At 42.7% G+C, this 18,133-nt stretch overlaps 2 protein-coding genes across 2 annotated transcripts in view; both read left to right on the plus strand.

The window, feature by feature from the left end:
* LOC112846236 (low affinity immunoglobulin gamma Fc region receptor III-like) overlaps nt 1–18,133 on the plus strand; it is a 700,124-nt gene that overhangs the window by 547,951 nt on the left and 134,040 nt on the right. The gene's annotated exons all lie outside the window — the stretch shown is intronic.
* The window catches only part of LOC102083027 (Fc receptor-like protein 5), a 164,335-nt gene continuing 153,894 nt past the window's right edge, over nt 7,693–18,133 (plus strand). Inside the window, exons 1-7 of the mRNA XM_025905644.1 lie at nt 7,693–8,112; nt 8,300–8,344; nt 8,479–8,745; nt 8,974–9,237; nt 9,325–9,603; nt 14,784–15,050; nt 15,173–15,451. Coding sequence (XP_025761429.1) covers nt 8,076–8,112; nt 8,300–8,344; nt 8,479–8,745; nt 8,974–9,237; nt 9,325–9,603; nt 14,784–15,050; nt 15,173–15,451 — 1,438 coding nt within the window. The 5' untranslated portion in view covers nt 7,693–8,075. The remainder of the gene's footprint in view (nt 8,113–8,299; nt 8,345–8,478; nt 8,746–8,973; nt 9,238–9,324; nt 9,604–14,783; nt 15,051–15,172; nt 15,452–18,133) is intronic.

The following is an 18,133-nucleotide window of genomic DNA, read 5'->3' on the forward strand; positions in this document are numbered from 1 at the left end:
ATCTACATTCCAGTGAGGGAATGTAGCTCATACCATTTATGTCCTTTGAAAACAATAATCTGATCTAATCAACAGACTCCTCACATGTTTTTCTATTCTCCTATTTCTGTAACAGGATTGAAATCAATTACCTGCAAGGCTTGTAGGTTAAAATATTACAATTACAATAATATAATCATGTTTATTACATGTCTACATACCTACATGCTACATAGTACAGAGGGAAGAACAAAGTAATTTTATTGAACTATACCAACATATAAAAAAGAAAAGGCAACATTTATTATTATTAAGAGAAAAAAAACAGCTCAAACCGACATAACACAGAGTGAGATAAACATCAAGGATATCAGTTTGTCTGATTAGGAAACATAAATCCGTCTGAATCCGTTTTAACTGCTTTGGTGCAAATCAAAGTGACAAGAGGTGAACTGGAGAGGCAACAACAAGGCAACTGCCAAAAAATAAGTGTTTGTACAGGTGGTGGCCACAGGTCATCGCTCTCTCCTTATCCCTCCTGACTGATTTTTCTCTAGTTTTCCTTTGTGCTACTGTCCACCTGAGTGGCACGTTGCTGGGCTGTGGTATTAGTTAAGGATGTTAGGCCCTCAGGCTATAAATAGAGAGTCTGTTTCTTACAGTTTGACCAGAAACATGCACATGCTGCTTGATTAAAGCCCTTATGGCCCAGATGCTCAGCTCTGCTTCTGTTACAGATCATCTCCTAGTATGTCACAGCACTTTTCTGAGAGGGCACTAAATGTGTCGTCCTGAACGAGCTGGTCTACCTGGACTGGAGGTACTGTACCATCTCACACTACCAGTAGTAACAGGAACACCAGCAAAAAACAAAACTAGAGAATAATCAGTCAGGAGAAATGAGACAGATTCATAAAACAGATTCACAGTGGTTTACGTTTTGTAGGACAGACTGGTCTTAAAGTTGAACTGACCCTGTGTTACGCCAGAAGGACCAAGTGTCCAACTTCTTTTTTTTTCTTTTCTGTGTGCTGTGCAACTTATTTCCTAAACCTCCATGTTTAAACATAAATAATCACAGTCTACATACTTCTGTGCTACTGTATCTACTTTACCATTTTGTGTGTCATCGTGGTCTTTGATTGATTCATAAACACAAGCATCACCTACAAAAACAAGCCAATGTTAGATTAGTAATTGAAATTCTTTTGAATGGATTTGATTATATTTTAAATCAAACTAGAAACAGATAAATTGGACTTTGAGTTTAAATAAATAAAGCAACAACAATAAAACTTGTCATGGATCAGGCTGACCTTGAAGAGTAGAAGCATGTCGACTGTGTTGAGCTTCATCTTTGATCATGTGGTTCATTGCAGAGCTCTGATTTGTGCTCCGAGTCCTTTTAGAAAAAAACAGTAGTAAAACTGTAGATTTAATAAGAAACACAGGATGTAGTTCTAGTACAGGAGAGGGGAGATTTTAACCAACCTGGTAAAGAATGAATCTGGAAGAAAAGAAAATTTCAGTGTTATATAGTAAATTCATCACTCGTATCTCATGTCATTTTGATTAGTTTGTCATTTCTATGGAAAATCACATGAGAAAGAAAAATGTATCTTCTCAGCCTGTAGTAGGGCTGGACTGGACAAGAAATTGGCCGTGGCATTTTTGGCCCAGGTGGCCCAGCGTGATATACGCATCATACATACTTAGACATGTGATAGTTCACTATTAGCGGTGGCTGATGGTCAAAGTAGGCATTCATTTTACTGGAATCCTTGAATCTCGCTTCCTAATTATATCCCTCATCTACTTTTTTATGGCTGGTGCGAGCAAGAACAGCTTCCTGAGCCTATGAAACCTGGTTACTGGATGTTGCTGGCTCCAGGACTTGAGGGACATATTTAGGAAGGGAGAGACTCAAAGATTCAGGTAAAAATGAATGGCTACTTTGACCACGAGTCACTGCTGCTAGCTAAAGTGTACGTCTAGTTAGCAATCATCGTAGACTCCATGAACCAAAAATGAAAAAGGTTGTTTTTTTTTTTGTCCCAGTCCAGCCCTGCCTGGAGCCCAGAGTAACAGGATCTCCTTCAGTGACAGAAAGGACCAGGATAGGTTCCAGCAAGTGCAGTGCAATATACAATTACTTTTACTGCATGGCAACTGAGCCATGAAGTCTAAGATTAGTAAAACGTACCTTTTGTCCATGTAATTTATAGTGTTTCCTGTTGCTATAGTAACTAGAGCAAAGATTTTCTTTAAACAGACAAAATATTTTGATTCACACTTGGTAATTCAAATACAGTTGATGTCAGTTTTGCAGAGAAAAAAAGAAAAACTTTAATTCTTAAACTTTTGAATATGAACATTTTTACACCTGCTTGATATTAAAGTCGAGTCACTTCGTGATGCTATAGGCAGAAGTTGTTAAAGCTAAGTTAAGAAGAGAGGTGACAGTCAGTGATATGGCAGCATATGGCTTCATGCTGAGAAAGAAGTATAAGGAAGGTCAGAGGGAGCTTCACTGTGTCTTTGTGGATATAGAGAAAGGATATGGTGCCAAGAGTGTGGGGTACTACATGAGGATGTCAGGAGTAGCAGAGAAGTATGTGAAGGTGGAGGAGGACATGTATGAGGACAGTGAGACAGCAGTGAGGTGTGTGGTTGTAATTTAGCAGTTCAAGCTGGGGGTGGGATTACATCAGGAATCAGCTCTGAGCCCCTTCTTGTTTGCAGGAGTGATGGACAAGATGACAGATGAGGTCATGCAGGAGTCTCTGTGGATTATGGTGTTTGCAGACAACATTGTGATGTGTAGTGAGAGTAGGGAGCAGGTGGAAGAGAGGCTGGAGAGGAGGATGCATGCACCGGAGAGAAGAGGAATGACATTCAGCAAGACAGAACACATGTGTATGAATAGGAGACAGTTTAACAGTGAAGCTGCAAGGAGTAGAGGAAGTGAAGGTGGATAAGTTCAACCGAGAGCCCCAAAGAGAGCGAGGAAGGCCAAAGATAAGAGTCACAGATGTGGTGAAGTGGACAGTGCATGAGAGGTGAAGAAGAGAGTGCAGCAAGGGTGGGTAAAGAGTGGGCAGGGATGATTTGTGACTAGTGATGGTAAATTTGATTCTTTTTACTGAATCGAGTTTTAATGAGTCACTCACCAAAGTGAACCGGGTTTTTTGAGTCATTTGAGTCACTGAGTCAGTTGACCAGAGAGTGCAAAAAATGTACATTTTCACTCAAACTTAATTTGTTTCTCTTTTAATGTAAATCCTACTGCTAAGATGAGTGATTCTTAAAGAAAACTATTTTATATAGCAAAGAAGAGCAAAAGAATTTCTAAAGGGATTTATTTTTATTTTATTAGTATTTTCCTTACATGTGTCAAATATATATTTTCTCATCTAAATGTCCACTGAGCTGTGAGCCAGGGGGCGGTAGTGCGCCTTAACATTGGTTGCCAACCAAGAAGAAGAAGAAGTAGCTGCGAACCAGGAGGGAGGGGGTAAGTGAGTGAGTGATTCGTTCGCTCTATGATTCAGCACAGGAGGGAGGGGGTGAGTGAGTCATGAGTGATTCGCTCGCTCTGTGATTCAGCACAGGAGGGAGGGGGTTAGTGAGTCATGAGTGATTTGCTTCCCCTACGATTCAGCGCAGGAAGGGAGGGGGTGAGTAGCTCAAATGTGCTGTTAGCATGTTAGCAGAGCGATGCTACTGTGAACCGAGGAGCTATTGTCTTGATGTGAGCTTCTACTCAGGGTTTTTTCTTCCAGTTCAGAGCAGAAATGTTTTTGTTAAGATACTGGATGTTGTGCTTTTCTTCACAATTTGAATTATAAGCTAGATATATTTCTACTAATGAAATTAGTTTGCTAACAGCAACAGGGATGAGTCAGTGAGTCAGTTGCGCTTGAGAATCATGATTCACGAGTCAGTAAAGTGATTCTCGAGTACTGAACGATTCGTTCATGATTCGCGCATCACTATTTGTGACAAAAGGACAGCAGTGAGAGTGATAGGGAAGGTTTGCAAGACTGCATTTACAAATATATATTCATGATTTATAAATTAATAAATGTCCCTTTTTCTGTTGTACCTTATGCTACTTTTCTTATCAGTTGTTTGTTTTCTTGTCAGCTTTTTAGTAATTGTTTAAATGTTCACAGTATGGTTTATTACTGTGAGTTTAATATGAAATTAAAGGAAAATTACTAAGACACTTTCAACTCTAACAATAAAAAGCTCTTAAGTATCATAATTGTACTGGTGACCATTTCACATGATCACCAGTATAAAAGTGCTCATGAGCATCATGATAAGTAATTCTGTGTGTTAATATATAAGAAACATATAAACATGATGAAGTTTGAATTTTGTTGAAGTGGTTTTAATGTGAATATATCGTATGTAATTGTACAGCATATTATTAAGTAGGTTTTCAAATGTTACTGTATCCCATTTTTCTTATTCTGTTTTAATCTCTTTTCTAATACAATAATAAATATAAAATTGCTTAAACTTTGTTGTAGCAAGCGTCATTTCTTGCACTACTCACCCTATCACAGTGACATTTCTTGTATTTCTAATCAATTTGTTTTTTTCCAGTCTTAATAACTTGAGTCCCTGAGCTTATACTTATGCTTTGTGTTTCCCCAAATTATCTCACATTAGTTGATTGGGTCCATGAGTTTACCACACAGGACAGGAAGTTTAGAGAGTGCCTCAAGAGTAAGCCCTTGAAACTGTAGCTCTAACAGGAAATATAAAAAAATAAAATTTTTAAAAAAGGAAATTTAATTCAGTAGCGGTTATCATTTTTTGCAGCCTTCTACTCCTTAAGTATTTTCTCAAATTAGATGTCCTCCTTTTTTTTTTCTGTGGAAACTATTGATTTGTTTTAGTTATTTGTGTCACAAATCAAATTATGTCTTAATGTTAGTTGTTTGGGGGACTTAATGACCTTACCCTGATTTGCGTGCATTTCTCCACATTTTTTTTAAAGTCCATTGCAAGTCTTTAGCTGTGTCTCAATTCAGGGGCTGCATCCTTCAGAGGACCCAGACTTTGCAATCTACGTTGGCTGGGTCCTTGGAAGACCAAGAAGGCCGTAAGTGTCTCGGTGGAGTTTGATAAACTCAGCCGTCTGCTCCTTGCTATCAAAAATATAACAGGACATTGGAGTAAATTCTTTACCATCTCACACTTCTGTTCAATCTGTTTTCTCTTTAACGTTTATTCAGCTGTCTGAAAACTATAACTTTAATGTCAGCCAAACCGATTTACTCAGAACCAAAAATAAAACACTGAAAAAAGCGAAACATTTTTAAGTTATCTAAGTGACTTATATATCAAGGTTTAACCTGAGTAGTGAAAGACCGCAGGGGGTCTGAAAATGATGTGCCAGGAGTTCGCTGTTCTCACCAGCTCTATTGAGCCTTGACCACCCGGTCAGCTGTCGAGCTGGTGGGTAACAGAGGTCTCCGAAAACATCGGAGCATCGAGCAGATATTTGAAGTTCACACACCTACATTCTCTCCTGAAAATATGTTAAAAATTTATTTTGTGATAATATTTCAAACTCTTTAGCCTCACTCCTCCGCCATTGCCACATATGAAAAGTATTTTTATGTTATTATGTAAATATTATAAATACTAATTTAATTAATAAAGTATTGAAAAGAGTAATAAGAGTAATATTACAACTTAGTAGCTGCCACCATTGTGGGAAACTGGAATTGGCTGGGCCGCGCTATGAATTCTGGGATAGGTTGGGCCACGAAGGATACACCCGACCCATCCTTCAAATTTGGGGAAATGAAGGACGTATTTGTCGGCTGCATTTGGAGCAGCCTTCGAACTGGGAGAGCCTTTGTTGCGTTGCTGTGACATAATCGGCCTACATATGTGGCCTCTGAAGGCTGCAGACCCTGAATTGAGACACAGCCCCTGTTGTCTAGATAATTAGATAATAAGGAACAACTCTTGGTTCTCTTTCCTTCATTATATTACCTTGCTGAGAATCTCAGTGCCATTCCCTAGCATGATGTCCTCTTGTATCTTTTTTTTGCTATTTTTTTATTTAATTTATTTTTTTGTACAATAAGTTAGTGTACCCCTAGTGGCAGCATGCCTAAGACAAGATAAATGAAGTGGGTTTTATACATCCAGTATAAATAATGTGATTTCCATATTTGATGGCTTGCAGCACTGGAGGCACTAACCTAACAGGGTGCCAGTACAAACTGTGCTACTGTTTGCAAAAGGCAAACGAAGGTGAGAGAGAGGTGTGATAGAGACAGTAAGAGAAGGAGGAAAGACAGTAGTTTGAAGAAGAGTAGGGACATTAAATGGGACTCTGACTAGTAAAGGAAGACAGCTGGGAGATATGATGGAGAAAACGAAGGTAGATATATTGTGTATGCAGGAGACGAGGTGGATGGGAGACATTGTCTTGTATGTGGTCAGCAAAACAGCTGTAAAATCTGGATTTACTCTAATTGTTCTCAGTAGAAACAGTTTAACAAAGAGTCAAACAGTGTTTTTAGTCAAATGGGTTTTGGATTTCAATTAAAGTGTTTCTTCATTTGTAGCTCAGTGGGTTTCAGTCCGTGTATGAAACTAAATAATTATCTCCTATAGTTTGAACAGCTTCTCATTTTAAATTTAACTAAGGGGGGGGGGGGGGGGGGGGTGTCACTTTCAGCAACATTTCTAAACAAGAAACGTCTTACGTCTTTCTGATTACAACAGTTCCAGCTACTTTTATGGGCACGGAGATGAGCTAAGAGAGTGGGCAGGAATTTATCTCATCTCATGCTCACTTCTGGTTAAGGGCACTATTTCTGTTTTGCTTAAACTCACTCGTTTCCTGTAGGTGAATTTATTACCAAACCACAACTGCACAACTGAGACACTTTACATTCATAAAACTCAGCTTAAAATTAAAGGGGAGGTATTTTTACTTATAGATTTGCATGAAAAAGTGCAGGATTACCAACTGCTGCTGTGTTTGGTAACGATTTTGTGTGCCGGTGATTAGTGTGCACCAGTAGTTCATGACTGCAAAGTAGCAGAGGCAACCTACTGGATGATCATATCTACGACAGGAGGGAAATAAAAGTATGTTGTGTTGCTTGCTGATATTTTTAATCTCTGCAGTTATACCTCTATATCACTTTGAACCCATCTAATATATGTATGTTTTAGACTTCAAATGTAGAGTTACCTCAGTGACTGAACAGCAAATGTGTGTGAGGGTAGTTATTTTTGGTGATAAAGCTCCTATCAAACAAAGCAAGCAGACAAAGAGGAGGCAAATATGAGTGACTTGTGTGATGCTAGTAATGGTTTATGACAAAGTCAATTTAACATGTCAGCATACAGCGCATTCAGCCTTGTTATGATATGTATGCATTTAATTTGCGTGTGGTAGACACTGTGAATAAAGGTTGATTTAGATTTCTCTGGTGAATCTTCGTAAAGCCTATGATGTAACCTACATAAGTTGCCAGCATTTATGGTTGTGTGTGTGACATAATGTTCTTAATGATGACATTTCTGGCAATGTGACGTTTTTGTTTATTTGCTGAACATGTCTCCAAAAATGCACGTCATTGTGGAGAAACTGCTCAGCGCAGCACAGTGTTGCATGCGTGAGGTCGGGTCCAAGATCATCTTTATGTGGTCCTGTCCCGGTGTTTTATATGTGGTGTAAACCATGATGGAAACCAACAAAATGCCAGGTATTTTTTTTTTCTTTTTTTTTGTTAATTTTAATCCTGGGATTCCACTGTTTGCTTGTTTTTTTAAGTTAGCTTTTCCAAAGACAAACATGTGTTCTCCCTGTTTTTCCACTTGTTTGTGTATTACCCTTGTACTATATACCTGATAGATTTACCAAGTAACCCCACCTTGCTGATATCAGAAGTTGTTATTTCTGTGTAAAAAGGAAGGAAGCAGAGAGAAGAAGTTGAAAAAACCTCTTTGTTTCCTTCACAGCTCTTTGGTATCTGCTGTGCTGCTGCTTCACTCTCTCTCTTTACAGAAAGTTGTAGAAGTTTTCAGACGTGTCACTGCTGGATGTGAGGATGGGAGCCACTTTGCTCTGTGAGCTGGGCCTATTCTGTGAGTACATCACTGACTTCTATTGTTTGATTCATACTGATCCATAAACATGTTTTAGTAAGAAGAACAGAGCATCAGTCATTTGTACCATTTCAGGTTATGTGATCAGAGGACTCTCATGTTTTATTTATGCAATATTTGAGTGTCTTTAGTTTGATAATGTCTGAAATTTCTGTCTTTTTTGTAGTGCTCTGTACGCTCCTCTGCACCGGACACACTCAAGGTGATCAAGGTTATCAATCTTAACACTTTTACTCTCTTCACTTTCAGTTTATGAGTATATTTATCATTTTTATAAACACACTGTGCTTTTAATTGTATATAAGTGTTTCAGATTGTTAACTTTGTGTTTGTGTTGGACTCTAGATGCTGTGCTAACTATTGAACCCAGCTGGTCCAGTTTTTTCATTGAAGAGTTTGTTACCTTCAAATGTGACATGAATGAAGGAGAAGACACTGACTGGGAATACAAAATCAACAAGGATGGTCGAGAATTTATCCCCTACAACACACACAAAGACTACAGTTTACCAATTACAACTACAGATTACAGTGGTGAATATCAGTGCTCTGGTCGCAGGAAGAGCTCACATGATACAAAGAACAGTAGTGCTGTCTCATTAACGGTATTAGGTAAGTCCTTGGTGGCCATCAGCATAAATGTATCATCCCTTTTCAAATACTCATCAAAATTATAAAATATTGTGTACATTTAATTAATGTTGTCATTGGAATTTTGTTATTTTGATGCTGTGAAACAGTGATTGGACAGTGCTTATTTTGAGATCTAAAACCTGAATTACTGTAACTCCCTCACCATGAAGTATCGTAATATTATTTTCATTGTTTATGCAAAAACAGATAGACCCAGGGCCACACTGACACTAGGAACAACAATCATACCAGTAGGGGGCAGTGTGACACTGAACTGCTCTGTGGACAGCTATGCTAAATGGAAATATGAGTGGTTCAGACGAACCCAAAGAACCTCTGAAGTTCCAATCAGAGATCAACAAAACAGAGATATCAGAGTATCTCAAGGAGGAATCTACCGCTGCAGAGGAACAAGAGGAAACCCAGTTTACAACACTGATATAAGTGATGATGTCACCATTGAGAAAACTCGTGGGTTCAGTATTTTTTTTAAGTATACATTTTCTCTGTTGATTTCATGTTTCTATTTGTATCTCAACTGTTAATATGTGTAAACAGTTTCCAATAAAGTTGTTGTAAAACAACAACCCAACTGGCCTCAGATATTCAGAGGTGAGACGATCACTCTGACATGTGAGGTGCAGGAAGGAGGTGAAACCACTGAGTGGGAGTATGAATGGAGAGGACCCAGGACACCCACACAGTGGACACACAATAATGATGTGACATTCAGAGTTTCTGAGTCCAGCAGTGGAGACTACATGTGTAAGAGTCGACGCAGAGATGACTCATATTCTTCAACAGAGTGGAGTGAAGCCTTCACATTGTCAGTATCAAGTAAGTCATGTTTGTTGTGTGATCTCCATTTGACAAATGTCATAATGGTCAGCACAGGATGAATTCAATGGTCTACAAAGCCTGTACACGGAAAAGTAAACTCAAAATAGCAGCTTTATATGCTGCGAAAAGCTAACACCAAAAATAAGAAAACTAAACTGGAAACTAGAAACCATCCATCCATCCATCCATCCATCTTCATCCGCTTTATCCGAGGCCGGGTCGCGGGGGCAGTAGCCTAAGCAGGGAAGCCCAGACCTCCCTCTCCCCAGCCACCTCCTCCAGCTTATCCGGGGGAACACCAAGGCGTTCCCAGGCCAGCCGAGAGATGTAATCTCTCCAGCGTGTCCTGGGTCTGCCCCGGGGCCTCCTCCCGGTGGGACATGCCCGGAACACCTCACCCAGGAGGCGCCCAGGAGGCATCCTTGTCGCCAGGAGGCATGCCCGAACCACCTCAACTGGCTCCTTTCGATGTGGAGGAGCAGCGGCTCTACTCTGAGCCCCTCCCGGATGGCTGAACTTCTCAACCTATCTCTAAGGGAGAGGCCAGCCACCCTTCGGAGGAAGCTCATTTCTGCCGCTTGTATCCGCGATCTCGTTCTTTCGGTCACTACCCACAGCTCGTGGCCATAGGTGAGGGTAGGGACGTAGATCGACCGGTAAATTGAGAGCTTTGCTTTTACACTTAGCTCCCTCTTCACCACGACGGACCGGTGCAGCGTCCGCATCACTGCAGCCGCAGCACCAATCCGTCTGTCGATCTCCGACTCCCTTCTCTCATCACTCGCGAACAAGACCCCGAGATACTTGAACTCCTCCACTTGGGGCAGGAACTCATCCCCGACCTGGAGTGGGCACTCCACCCTTTTCCGGCTGAGGACCATGGCCTCAGATTTGGAGGTGCTGATCCTCATTCCCGCTGCTTCACACTCGGCTGCAAACCGTTCCAGTGCGAGCTGGAGGCCTTCACCCGATGAAGCCAACAGAACCACATCATCCGCAAAAAGCAGAGATGAGATTCTGAGGCCACCGAAGCGAAAGCCCTCCGCCACTTGGCTGCGCCTAGAAATCCTGTCCATAAAAATTATGAACAGAACCGGTGACAAAGGGCAGCCCTGGCGGAGCCCATCACCCACCGGAAACGAGTCCGACTTATTGCCGGCAATGCGAACCAAGCTCTTGCAACGGTTGTATAGGGATCGAATGGCCCGTAGCAATGGGCCAGACCCCCCATACTCCCGCAACACCTCCCACAGGACACCCCGCCTTCTCCAAGTCCACAAAACACATGTAGACTGGTTGGGAAAACTCCCATGCACCCTCAAGTATCCTTGAGAGGCTAAAGAGCTGGTCCAGTGTTCCGCGACCAGGACGAAAACCGCATTGTTCCTCCAGTATCCAAGGTTCGACTAGCGGACGAACTCTCCTTTCCAGCACCCTGGCATAGACTTTCCCAGGGAGGCTGAGGAGTGTGATCCCCCTGTAGTTGGAACACACCCTCCGGTCTCCCTTCTTAAAGACCGGTCTGCCAGTCCAGGGGTACTGCCCCTGATCTCCACGCAACATTGCAGAGGTGTGTCAACCAAGACAGCCCCACAACGTCCAGAGCCTTCAGGAACTCGGGGCGGACCTCATCAACACCAGGGGCTCTGCCACCAAGCAGTTGTTTAACTGCCTCAGTGACCTCGCCCCCGGAAATTGGCGGGTCATTCCCCTCATCCCCAGACTCTGCTTCCTCCTCGGAAGACGTGTCAGTGGGATTAAGGAGGTCCTCCAAGTATTCCTTCCACTGCCTGACAATTTTCTCAGTCGACGTCAGCAGCGCTCCACCAGAACTATACACAGTGCAGGTAGAGCACCGCTTTCCCCTCCTGAGACGCCTGACGGTTTGCCAGAATCTCTTCGAGGCAGTCCGAAAGTCTTTTTCCATGGCTTCTCCGAACTCCTCCCACACCCGAGTTTTTGCTTCAGCCACTGCCCGAGCCGCATTCCGCTTGGCCTGTCGATACCTGTCGGCTGCCTCCGGAGTCCCACAGGCTAACCAAGCCCGATAGGACTCCTTCTTCAGCCTGGTGGCTCCCTTCACCTCTGGTGTCCACCATTTGGTTCGGGGATTACCACCACGGCAGGCACCAACCACCTTGCGACCGCAGCTCAATGCAGCAGCTTCGGCGATGGAGACGCTGAACATGGTCCATTCGAACTCAATGTCCCCAGTCTCCCTTGGAATGCTGTTGAAGCTCTGCCGGAGGTGTGCGTTGAAGATTTCGCGGACTGGGGCCTCTGATAGACGTTCCCAGCACACCCTCACTACACGTTTAGGTGCAGCGGGTCTGTCCAGCGTCCTCCCCCGCCACCTGATCCAACTCACCACCAGGTGGTGATCAGTTGACAGCTCAGCCCCTCTCTTTACCCGAGTGTCCAGAACATAAGGTCGCAGGTCTGGTGATACGATTACAAAATCGATCATCGACCTGCGGCCTAGAGCATCCTGGTGCCACGTGCACTTATGGACACTCTTATGTTCGAACAAGGTGTTCGTTATGGCCAAACTGTGATTTGCACAGAAGTCCAATAACAAAACACCACTCGGGTTCAGATCAGGGAGGCCGTTCCTCCCGATTACGCCCCTCCAGGTCTCGCTGTCGTTACCCACGTGAGCATTGAAGTCTCCCAGCAGGACAACAGAGTCTCCAGGTGGGGCACCTTCCAGCACACCCCCCCCCCAGGGACTCTAAGAAGGCTGGGTACTCTGAACTGCCACTCGGCGCATAAGCACAGATGACAGTCAGGACCCGTTCCCCGACCCTGAGGCACAGGGAACAAACCCTCTCATCCACCGGGAAAAACCCCAACGTACCGGCAGCAAGCCGAGGGGATATTAGAATACCCACCGCAGCCCGCCGCCTCTCACCAGGGGCAACTCCAGACTGAGACAGAGTCCAGCCCCTCTCCAAGAGACTGGTTCCAGAGCCCGAGCCATGCGTAGAGGTGAGCTCGACTATATCTAGCCGGTACTTCTCAACCTCACGCACTAACTCAGGCTCCTTCCCCACCAGAGAGGTGACATTCCATGTCCCTATTGCCAGTCTTGGCAGCCGGGGATCAGTCCGCCAGGGCCTCCGCTCCTGGCCGCCGCCCGGCACACAATGCACCCGAACCCTATGGCGCCTCCTGCTGGTGGTAGGTCTGCGGGAGGATGGGCCCATGTCTCCTCTTCGGGCTGTGCCCGGCCGGGCCCCATGGACTAAGGCCCGGCCACCAGACGCTCGCCTTCGGGCACCCTCCCCGGGCCTGACTCCAGGGCGAGGCCCCGGTAACCCTATCCCGGGCAGGGTAAACTGTTCCCTCGATGTTCTCTTCATAAGGGTCTTCTGAATCGCTCTTTGTCTGGTCCCTCACCCAGGACCAATTTGCCATGGGAAACCCTACCAGGGGGCAAAAGCCCCCAGACAACATAGCCCCTGGGATCCTTGGGACACACAAACTCCTCCACCACGATAAGGTAGCGATTCATGGAGAGGGAAACTAGAAACTCAAACTAGAAACTCAAACTAGAAAACTAACCAGGAACAGGGAACTAGGAGTTTGTCAGGAGCACAGAAGAAACACAAATCACAGAGAGGGTACATCACGGCAACAGAGGAAAACACAGGGCTTAAATACACCAGGGAGTAACAAGGGAATGGGAACCAGGAGGGAAACACAGCTGGGACTAATCTGACATAATGAGACGGAAAGGAAGCAAAACTGAAAACATTAACAGGGACGCAAGACTTTCAAAGTAAAACATGAAACAAGCACAGAGATGTGGACTTGACATGGGGACATGACTGACTGGGGAGACACACGAGATAGATAGCCCTTTATTGGTCAGATGCATATGCAGTGAAATTGAACCCCTTCTGACCGTACATACATTTCACCTACATCACATTGGGAAGACACGTTGAAGAGAGGTAGGATGGAAACAATGAATTATGCAGTACACGAGGGAAGACGCGGAGAAAAAACGACTCCACCCAGACTTAGGTCCTACAGGAGGAAAATTTGAGAATAGAAAAAAACCCCACCTCAGCACAGAGAGCACATGAATCTTCACACCATACAACAAAAAAGACACGCATCGAAGGTGTTAGGAGGGTGATTATATATCTGTGTCTGAGTACGTGTGTCTGTGCGCGTGAGCATGTGTATCCTGTATCAACTGAAGAAAGAGTGTCCTGTCACCCAGTTCTAAGCAAATGTCAACCGTTCTCCAGCTGACGCAGGTGACATTGAAGGATGTGGCCAGACAGTCAAAACACAGTCCTGTTTTCAGGAAGAATTGTTGTTCCAGCCAGCTTCGGCCTTGAGGCCTTCTAAGCTGATGACCGGGTAGCTGGATAAGATGATGGTTGTTTGGTTTAAGGTTAGAGTGCCCAGGCTGCATTTGAGTTTGCAGGTGATCAAATGTCTATGACTGGTTCTGTTTGCAGAGCCGTGAGCTTCTCCAAGAACTTATCCATATTGCATTCAATAAGCACAGTCTGAGTCACGGCCCTGCCCATCATGACGATGATGCTGGCTAGCCTTGTGGGGTTTTGAACAGCTGATGAGATTCACAAACAGAGACAACGGGGACTCAGCATGGAATGAGATAGAGATTATACATAGGCTGAGAGAAACACTGAGGGAGAGAGACCTAGAGTCAAAAGGACTTACGAAATAAAGATAACCAAAGTCATGAATAACAATAATCAAAGAATATCAATTAATCAACAAACAAAGCACTGGGTCGCATACCCAGGACCATGACAGTTTTAATGTTAAACAGGGAAAATGTCACTTTTTTCTGTGCTGTTACCCGAACACTAAACATATCCCTCCAAAACCCATAATCAAGTTTCCTTCGGGAGTGAAGTCCATTAGTTTACATTCAGTGTGACTCCTTCAGGCCAAAAATGGACAAACAATTTTACTGTGTTTACTTTGGCATGTGTCAGTTACTGCAGCTCTGGGACAGGTGCTGAGATGGACACAATTCTTCAATAGAAATCAAAATGTCTTGATCTGCAGAGAAAATAAAAAAAAGCAGTATTGTAATATAAGTATTAAGGATTCAAGAGTACAAATGTCTTTTCTTATATTTGTATACTTTATTTTGAAAGATTCAGATGTTTCCTTGTTTTTCATAACAGCAGATAAACCCAGGGCCACACTGACAGGAACAACAACAATCATACCAGTAGGGGGCAGTGTGACACTGACCTGCTCTGTGCAGAGCTCTGATGGATGGAAATATGAGTGGTTCAGACGAACCCAAACAACCTCTGAAGTTCCAATCAGAGATCAACAAAACAGAGATATCAGAGTATCTCAAGGAGGAATCTACAGCTGCAGAGGAACAAGAGGAAACCCAGTTTACTACACTGATATAAGTGATGATGTCACCATTGAGATAACCTGTGAGTTCAGTAATTTCGTTTCAAATATACATTCACTCATGATTATCAAACATACAATGTTAAGTTTTCTGTGTTGATTTCATGTTTCTATTTGTATCTCAACTGTTAATATGTGTAAACAGTTTCCAATAAAGTTGTTGTAAAACAACAACCCAACTGGCCTCAGATATTCAGAGGTGAGACGATCACTCTGACATGTGAGGTGCAGGAAGGAGGTGAAACCATTGAGTGGGAGTCTCAATGGAGAGGACCCAGGACACCCACACAGTGGACACACAATAATGATGTGACATTCAGAGTTTCTGAGTCCAGCAGTGGAGACTACATGTGTAAGAGTCGACGCAGAGATGACTCATATTCTTCAACAGAGTGGAGTGAAGCCTTCACATTGTCAGAATCAAGTAAGTCATGTTTGTTGTGTGATCTCCATTTGACAAATGTCATAATGGTCAGCACAGGATGAATTCAATGGTCTACAAAGCCTGTCACTGTCAAGGTTTGCTGTGTAGCAGGCACAATAGGACAAAAATACAGGACTCGAAAAACAAACATCTATTCAGGCAGAACTATTGCCAAAATTTATGGAACAAAATACAAAAAAAGTGGAAAATCAAAAAAACGAAACATAACATAAATCCAGTGTAATTGAGGGAGTGAAGTTAAAACTGAAACATCAAAATCATGTTTCTGCAGTTATTACTACCATTCAGCTCCCGTCACATTTTGAGATCGACACCTAGACCTTAAAGATGGGTGAGTTTACCAAGGACTGAAAGACAGATTTGGTCTGAAACAATGGACCGGACATCGAACATAGAAATGTTGGTCATTATATTAGGTTTCAAAAAAAGAGGTGTACAACAGACAAAAAATGAAAACTGACCAACAGTGGAGCAAACATGTAATGGCTTCCAGAAAAAAAACAAAAAAACCCCTAAGATTGAGTACAGTGCTCCCTCGCTATAACGCGGTTCACCTTTCGCGGCCTCGCTGTTTCGCAGATTTTTTTGTTGAAATATTATGGTTGGTTTTTGTTTTTAACAGCACATTCTATTCTGCGTCCCGAGTGGCTTTAGACTATTAAATTCGGTTCTTTTGAATTCTTTTGGCGACAGAGAAAGACTGAACTCAGAGTGGTCAAGCTCAAAAAATGATCTTTATTTTTACATTTCCAGAAATGGAGGCCTGAACACACGAACACACAAGCTCAGGTCTGAATTCTTTGCCAGCTAAATCCATATATATATTTCTGCACTACGTCACACTGACACACAGTTTACTTAGTTCCGCTTTTTCTATACTTTCTGTTTTCTTAAGCTGGAGAGGAAATGGCGTGTCACAAATTTAGAGGATCATCATTTAGCCTGGAGAAATAGTTTGCTGCTTTATAAGAAAGCCCTCTGCAAAGCCAGAACATCTTACTATTCGTCACTGATTGAAGAAAATAAGAACAACCCCAGGTTTCTCTTCAGCACTGTAGCCAGGCTGACAAAAAGTCAGAGCTCTACTGAGCCAACAATCCCTTTAACGTTAACTAGTAATGACTTCATGAACTTCTTCACAAATAAAATTTTTATCATTAGAGAAAAAATTACCAATAATCATCCCACAGATGTAATATTATCTACAGCTACTCTTAGTACCATCGATGTTAAGTTAGACTCTTTTTCTCCAATTGATCTTTCTGAGTTAACTTCAATAATTAATTCCTCCAAACCATCAACGTGTCTTTTAGACCCCATTCCTACAAAACTACTCAAAGAAGTCCTGCCATTAATTAATTCTTCAATCTTAAATATGATCAACCTATCTCTAATAATCGGCTATGTACCACAGGCCTTCAAGGTGGCTGTAGTTAAACCTTTACTTAAAAAGCCATCTCTAGACCCAGCTGTCTTAGCTAATTATAGGCCAATCTCCAACCTTCCTTTCATATCAAAAATCCTTGAAAGAGTAGTTGTCAAACAGCTAACAGATCATCTGCAGAGGAATGGCTTATTTGAAGAGTTTCAGTCAGGTTTCAGAGCTCATCACAGCACAGAAACAGCTTTAGTGAAGGTTACAAATGATCTTCTTATGGCCTCTGACAGTGGACTCATCTCTGTGCTTGTCCTGCTAGACCTCAGTGCAGCGTTCGATACTGTTGACCATAATATCCTATTAGAGCGATTAGAACATGCTGTAGGTGACAGGGGATTTCTTTTAATCACCCTGCCGTTCTTTGTTCAGCTGAGACACCTGAGTTAGAAAACACACAAACACTGCAGATTTTCTTTAACTCCCGAGGGCAGCCATGAAACGCAGGATCTGCGCCTCATCTCTGTCTGCGTTTTTTATTTATACTTTTCTCTCTCTGTGTGTGTGTGTGTGTAAAGATAACAGAGTTATTCTCAGAACTCAGAGCTGAGGTTCCCCTTTTCTAAGTCTGTATCTTCCAAAACAGAAAGAGGAAGCTGCAAGTTGTTTATCACAGAAGAGTTCATGTGAAAAGTTATTAGGTGAAAAGTCACGTAGACATGTGCTTAATGATAAAATGAAAAAAAAAATACATTTCATATAGCTGATCACATTATACAATATTCTCTTTTGACAGTAGGTATTACAGGTACTGTGCTGCAGTGGTTTGTATCATATCTGTCTAATAGACTCCAATTTGTTCAAGTAAATGGAGAGTCCTCTTCACACACTAAGGTCAATTATGGTGTTTGTTGCAAAAGCAGTTTCACCCCGGTTCGTGTATTCGTCAGGCTTCCAGAAAGAACACCGGGACTCAGTGGTCAATTAACAATATTTTATTAATACACACTTATTGATTATACCTTCTAGAAGGGAGATGTACAGAACCCCGGACTTCCTCTGCAGATCTCAACTCCTTTGTCTGTTACATGCAGTTTTGTATGAGTGACCCCCCTTCTAATCCCTCTACGAGGTGCCATAAAACTAAGCACTATGTTTACATGTTTGTGTGTGTACGAGCACGTGAGTGAATGTGCATGTGGGTGTGGGTGCGTAACAGTTAAAGCACTGTTTGTGTGTCTCTGTATACGTGACTTCCTGGGGGTCATAAAAGTCCATCTCCCTTC

Source organism: Oreochromis niloticus, linkage group LG3 (genome assembly GCF_001858045.2).
Source record: "Oreochromis niloticus isolate F11D_XX linkage group LG3, O_niloticus_UMD_NMBU, whole genome shotgun sequence".
Classification (NCBI taxonomy): Eukaryota; Metazoa; Chordata; class Actinopteri; order Cichliformes; family Cichlidae; genus Oreochromis; species Oreochromis niloticus.